This window comes from Poecilia reticulata, linkage group LG23, assembly GCF_000633615.1.
Source record: "Poecilia reticulata strain Guanapo linkage group LG23, Guppy_female_1.0+MT, whole genome shotgun sequence".
NCBI classification, from domain to species: domain Eukaryota; kingdom Metazoa; phylum Chordata; class Actinopteri; order Cyprinodontiformes; family Poeciliidae; genus Poecilia; species Poecilia reticulata.
Window position 1 is genome coordinate 15,211,329 of NC_024353.1, and position 6,737 is coordinate 15,218,065.

At 39.3% G+C, this 6,737-nt stretch overlaps 1 protein-coding gene across 1 annotated transcript; it reads left to right on the forward strand.

Annotated features, from left to right (window-relative positions):
- The first annotated feature begins 293 nt into the window (after positions 1-293).
- Positions 294-5,080, forward strand: LOC103459646 (sodium-coupled neutral amino acid transporter 2-like). The gene is made up of 9 exons (XM_008401402.1): positions 294-402; positions 562-620; positions 771-923; positions 1,003-1,082; positions 1,198-1,298; positions 2,755-2,879; positions 2,968-3,112; positions 3,207-3,304; positions 3,419-5,080. Exons 1-9 carry the CDS (start codon positions 294-296, stop codon positions 3,518-3,520), a joined length of 972 nt encoding a protein of 323 aa, XP_008399624.1. The 3' UTR covers positions 3,521-5,080.
- The last annotated feature ends 1,657 nt before the right edge of the window (positions 5,081-6,737 follow it).

Below are 6,737 nucleotides of genomic sequence, written 5' to 3' on the forward strand. Positions count from 1 at the left end.
TGGACATCTTGAAGGGATGCCAGCGCCCTGTCTCTCAGAGCGGGCCCTTCAAAGAACCCCTTTTAGAAAACACGGCTAGTGCCGCATCGAGATGGTGCGCAGCATGAGCTCACTGCGACCTCGCTCCAACTTTTAAAAATTGATGTGGCTTCAGCTCCTCTGTGCTGCTTTGTTGTGCCTATTTCTGGGAGCGATGCTGTCATCCTGCGCAGACCAGTTTCTGTCAGCTATTCGTGACGCTTGTAGGTGTTGTCAGTGCAGCAGTGAAGTTGTAAGCTAACGAATCTCACAAAATGTTTTTTTTGTGTATGTGTTTCAGTGAATGGTACATCAATGGAGATTACCTTGTGATTTTGGTCTCAATTATTGTTATCCTGCCTCTTTCACTACTCCGGAACCTAGGTAAGGAGTGTGTGTGTGTGTGTGTGTGTGTGTGTGTGTGTGTGTGTGTGTGTGTGTGTGTGTGTGTGTGTGTGTGTGATAAACTGTAGTTCCTAAGTAATAATAAAAGTAGAAGTGGTAGCCTTAAAACGGCAATGACATTTTTTCTGTCTCCCTTAGGTTACCTTGGTTACACCAGTGGTCTCTCTCTACTCTGCATGGTGTTTTTTCTGATTGTGGTGAGTACAACCCCACCTTCTTTCCTTATTCCTCTTTTGACAGTCGGATACAACCCATCATTTCAATAAAATCTTCAATGTTTAGTTCATTTAGGCACTGTAAAAATATAGCCCCGTCCAAAAATATATTTTTTCTATATGTTCCTGCAGGTGATCATAAAGAAGTTCCAGACGCCATGCCCTCTGCCTCTTCCTGACGCTTCAAATGAAACCATGCATATGTTCAACATCACCCCTCACAGCGACAACACCTCTACTGATGATGATACTTGCAAGCCTAAATATTTTGTCTTCAACTCACAGGTAAATAAATCTCTTGCAGATTAAACAGATATAAATATTTTCAATAATACTGGTAGAATAACTTCTAATCTTTCTCCAGACTGTCTATGCTGTACCCATCCTCACTTTTGCCTTCGTGTGTCATCCTACTATCCTACCCATGTATGAGGAGCTCAAAGAGTAAGTGCTGCTGCCTGGATTTAACTCAAAGTCCTATAATGTTTAAACTAAACCAGTGTTATATTTCTTTAAAGTTTGGTCTGGTGTCTAAATAAAACTCTCCTTCCCTGAACAGCCGCTCACGCCGAAAGATGCAGAATGTGGCCAACGTTTCCTTCATGGCCATGTTCATCATGTACCTGCTGGCTGCCCTCTTTGGATACCTCACCTTCAACAGTAAGTTGGGCAAGATTTAAAAACTACAGTGTGGCATATTTAGATGCACTTATTGTAAAACATAAATAAATAATAGAATTATTAGCTTAAAAGGTAGCTAGATAAAAAGATTTTAGGCTGGCTTCAGCAACTGCCAATGGGGCTACAAGTAAAAATGTGTTTACGTTAGCTAACTTCCACACATTTATATGGCATAATGTTGATAAATGTACTCTGTCCCTTGACAAATAAAACAATAAATTAAATAATGAATGATTTCTTTCAAATTATCCAATCTTGTGCAAAATTCTCACTTTATGGGTTCACAAGTCATTTACCTTGAATTTGAAATGTTTTAGTAATTGTGGTTTGCAGTGTAAAGAGGACTTCAATTTGATTGATTCACGGCTGATTACACAACAGTGTGAAAACACCACCTGATACACCTGGTGCCAGCATGTTCCTGTTTGACTAAATATACCAAAAAAAAAAAAAAAAACCCCAGCCAGAAATGTTTCCTGGAACATTGCAGCAGTTGCATAAGAACTTGTAAATCACTCTTTGACATTATACACAGCAGTCAACGCAGGCAAGGGTGATAAAAGGAGATGTATGAAAAACAGTCATTGCTAATATATCACTGTATTCAGTTTTAGTCTGAATCATGACAAACATTGAATGTAATTCAAAGTTAGCTTATTTTTGCAGCTAGTAGCATAACTTTGCCATCGCTAGCTTAGCATCTAATCTCTAAAAAACACAATTAACCTCTAAACAACTGGCAGTTATGTTTGACATTAATTGTAATTTTGCTTATATCTGCTAATTTGCTCAGTTTGATCCTGAGCATTAAAGTGCGGGTGTAGAGATGGAAAAGCAAAACATTCATGTTTTATTAGATGGTTGGAAAAACAACAAATGGTAGAACTTTTAAACTTTAGAAATATCAAAACAATATTCAATCTTGTTTTTTTTGTTGTTGTTTTTTTTAACTTTGTTGGTACAATTCAGAGAGCTGCAAGAAAGTAACTTTATGCTCCTGTAGCTAAATGTTAGCATATACATGTTAACAGAGACTTGGCTGAAAAGTTAGCAGCCCAATTTTGGCTTCATTTAATTAATCTGTTAATCATTTTAAATTCAATTCTAAAAATTAAATATGGATTCTACACATAAAGCCCATAAGACTTGTATGTTTATTGTTTTATTCATTTTTAAGTAACACTCCTTTATAAGTACAACATTTAGCCCACATTTATCATGTTTTATGTACTCAAAAACATTAATGGCAGCTTCAACATATGTCAACTTTTGAGATATTTCAAGAAAATTAATTTTAAAAAAATCCTGTTTATCATGTACAAAAGACAGTTTACGTCTTAGTCCAAAGTGTTAGCATGCTAATGCTTGATAATTAGATATGATTGTAGTTGAAACTGAATGTTACTAAAGTGATCTCTGTCATATTTCTGTTCAGTCCATGTGGGACCTGAGCTGCTCCACACCTACTCAAACTACTACAAGTACGATATCCTCCTGCTGGTTGTTCGTCTGGCTGTGTTGGCCGCTGTCACACTCACAGTTCCTGTGGTGCTCTTCCCTGTAAGTATTGAGGGTCTACTGTTAATGATCCAGTCAGTCACTAAGACAATGAAGTCCATTGAGCTAATCTTTGTCTGGTTCTGAACAGATTCGTACCTCAGTCGGCCACCTGCTGTTCCCAGGAAAAGACTTCAGCTGGATCCGTCACACTATCATCACCCTGATCCTGCTAGCAGGAACCAACATTCTGGTCATCTTTGTTCCCAGCATCAGAGATATTTTTGGCTTTATTGGTAAGTAAATCCACATGTTAATATGTATAATCAACTTTCTAAGAGAGCATTATTGACCTTTTGGGATTAACTTTACAATTATTCCTCATTCCAGGTGCCTCTGCTGCTGCAATGCTGATCTTCATCCTGCCCTCAGCTTTCTATCTCAGACTGGTTAAGAAGGAGTCATTCAAATCCATGCAGAAGATTGGAGTAAGACATTATTAAACATTTCACAATTTCAATCACATTTTGTTTTTGTTAGTAAACAATGTAAAATATTGTGTAACGACTTCAAATTAACTGTGAAATGATTTCTTCCACCAGGCTACGATGTTCCTGATATTAGGATTTGTTGTCATGTTTGGCTGCATGACTCTTATCATCTACGACTGGATCGTGAACTCTATGAAAGACCAAGGTCACTGAGGCTCCAGCTCTTCAGCTGGCGGAGGGGGAAGCTTTCAGAGTCGGACTGCAACAAACACACAGCCAACAAAACCAGTGTGACGAACAAAGCAAACCACAAAGACTCACTTGATGCTCAGCTCTGGCTTTCTGAGCAATGGACCGTACCATTCCAAGAGAATGTATCTGAACTCTGTACATTTTGCTGTTCTAGACCACAAAGATGGCGTTTCCCTCTTTTTATCGTAACTTTTGAAATAGTCTTTTGCTTTTTTACTTTTTTTCTGTTTCATTATTGTGGTACAGCCGTAAACAAAAAGGCCTCACAACACAGACTGAAAATTTGTAGAGTTTCAAACACAGCTTCCTCTCAGGTACAGTGTTATTCGTGGGAGAGTGTAGCTGTGAACTCTGACCTCAGCGAGAACATCCTGCTTAACGAAGTACGTGAATCTCCCAAAAACTGAAACAAAGCCACGGGACTTGAAACTTCACGGACAATTTAGTTTCCTCCGCCCTTCGCTTTCTGTTTTTGTTCAACTTCACCAAAAACGTGTCTGTGGAGCATCTTTGTATATTGAAAAGCACTTATAGCTGAGGCCATTTGTCAGTTTTCACCTAAACGGCACCTTGTTCAGTATTTCTAAGGTCCTCTGATTTCGCTCAAAGCGTCAGCTAGCGAATCTGTGAACAGAACGAGACACTGGGAGGTCTGCATTAGATCTTGTTTGATGGGCATGTGCAGCAACGACACTACTGCTTCCGGAAGACCGCCAAGCCTTCCGTTTCCATCCAGCGCCCCCCGACTCCTGAGCGGGGGCCACGGAGGGAAACCAAGAATGTTTTTTCTTTATGGGAGAATGCTTTGAATTTGACCACATACAGTGGTTGTAATAATACACTTGTTACATTTGTTAAACCGCAACAGCTTCAGCCGTACGAAGTCAGGTGCACTCCTAAACACCGAGAAAATACCCAGAATTCTTCAGTGTTCAGTGTCATAGCACAATACAGTGTTTTACAATGAAGAACAGTGGCAAACCAGCATGGATCAAATCCCCAACCGAGTCAAGAACCGTTCATCAGAGTGCACTGTGCTTCCAACACTAACACATCGAGAAAAACTGTGTCATCTATTTATGGAAGGCCGTTAAAGAAATGTAATTTAAACTATTTTAATATATTTATACAATGTTATATGTACATATGTATGTGAATGTATATATATATATATATCTTTTTGTTTTTAAAGATTTTTGTTTGAAGAATTTCATGGAGCTCAGAAACCAAATGAGGTCATATTGTGAAGAGTTTGTTCAGAACCACAGAGCTTTATCTGTTCATTTCTTTAGAAACACTGAATATTCATCCTGGATGGATTCAGAGGTTAAAGGTCACGAGTGGAGCCACGTTGAAATTTTTTTAAGCCCCTGAAGACAGACACAAATCGGCAAACCGTTTTCTTTGGTCAAACACAGAAAGGATGCTGCCTGTCAAGTGTTACACTCTTGTTTCAATGAAACACTATATACACGGTGTAAATAATATTCCAATAAAATGAACTATGACCTGAAACCTTGACCCCTCTGTCTTCTATGTTGTCCTCTTTATAAAGTTGGAGGCAAATACCCTGATATTGGTCTAGATTTGATGTTTGCACCTTAACGTGATATTTGCTCTATACAAAGATGAAAACTGTATAAACTGATTGGATTCATCAAGTCTGTATGAATGAATATAACTGAGCATTGTCAGCACAACAATAGGAATTAGGCCTGAATTTGAAAGAAATATGTTAAGTGGAGATTAGCTACTGNGACATAAAGGAGGCTTCACGAACACTAACGTGAATTTTAACGCGTTTTAGGCTGCGTTCACACTGCAAGCCATAACGCTCAATTCCAATTTTTTGTGACTTTATTTTCACAATTAAATGCCACTTTTATGAGATCTCCTGTGTGAATCTGAAACAACCTAAAAGCATCCCGCATGTGCAGTAGAGGACACAGTAATGTCACATGTAGCAAAATTGCTGTGTTTGCAGAAGTAAAAATGAACAGCAATGGTGGACGGTATCTTGTGATTTTAAAGTTGTTGTCAAACCAGAACCAGCATGTTAACTTAAATCTCATTATTGTCCGCCATGGTTGTTGTTTTTCTTCCTGAATGCAGAATAAAGACATTTGTCGACTGTCAGTGACACACAGGTCAGATGAATGCTACCTGTACAGTGGTGGAAAATTATTACAAGTTAACATCTGCTGATCACGTTATATTAAATGCTTGTGAACTCTCACCAAACAACTATTTGGGTTACATGTACAAGGTTGGAAGTTGTTTTCTACAGTTGCATAAGACCAAACTTCTTGCCCCTTGTTTTGAATTCCTTTTCCTTGGTATAAAACTCATGTGTTTACTCTGCCTGCCAGAGCTTTTTCACCCAGACCTGCTTCATTATTGAATGTCCTACAAGCTCTCTGCATTGTGCACAATATATGAATAAACCTGATTGAGTGATTTCACTTGACAGTGCTTGGTAAAATAGTTTTTTCCACAGTACATACAAACACAAGGTCACATTTGAAAAGATCGAATGCGTGTCGGACTGTCGGGGTTGCATTTGTAGAATATTTGATCTGTGTTGTTCAGACTTTCATCAAAATATCATATAAAGGTCACACAAGGACAAAAAATTCAGATTTTGGTCACTTCAGGCTGCAGTGTGAACGTAGCTTGCATCCCAACTCTTCAAACTTTTTCACATTAGACCTGCAAACCTTACCGTCTTTAATGAAAGGTTTATGTGATAGACCAACACGGTGCCTCATAAGTAGCATGAATCTATATTTAGGCCCCCCTTCTGCCAGCCTTGTGACTTTCTTCCTTCAAAATAGACATTAGAATAATGTTCCCTTTCTCAGACTTGGTGTCTGCGGGTATGTTCCTGAACTGGGTGTGTTTGTTTAAGAAAAGACGGGAGGTAAAGTAGCAGATTCCAGCTAAGACACCTTTTTGCTGGTTAAGCCTCCTCACTGGGGGAAAGGTTGTGGGGATCAGGAGAAACCAGAGGCACCGTGGATTGGCGGGTCACAGGGGGAAAGGTAGAAAGGAAGTGGTGTTTTAGGCTGGGGATTATCTCCCGCGGCGCAATGGGACTATGAGGTTGCATCAGCCAACAGCGAGAAAAGGGCGGGCTAAAAATGCAGGGAGGGAAGGAGGGCAGGAGCTGCTGTTGGCA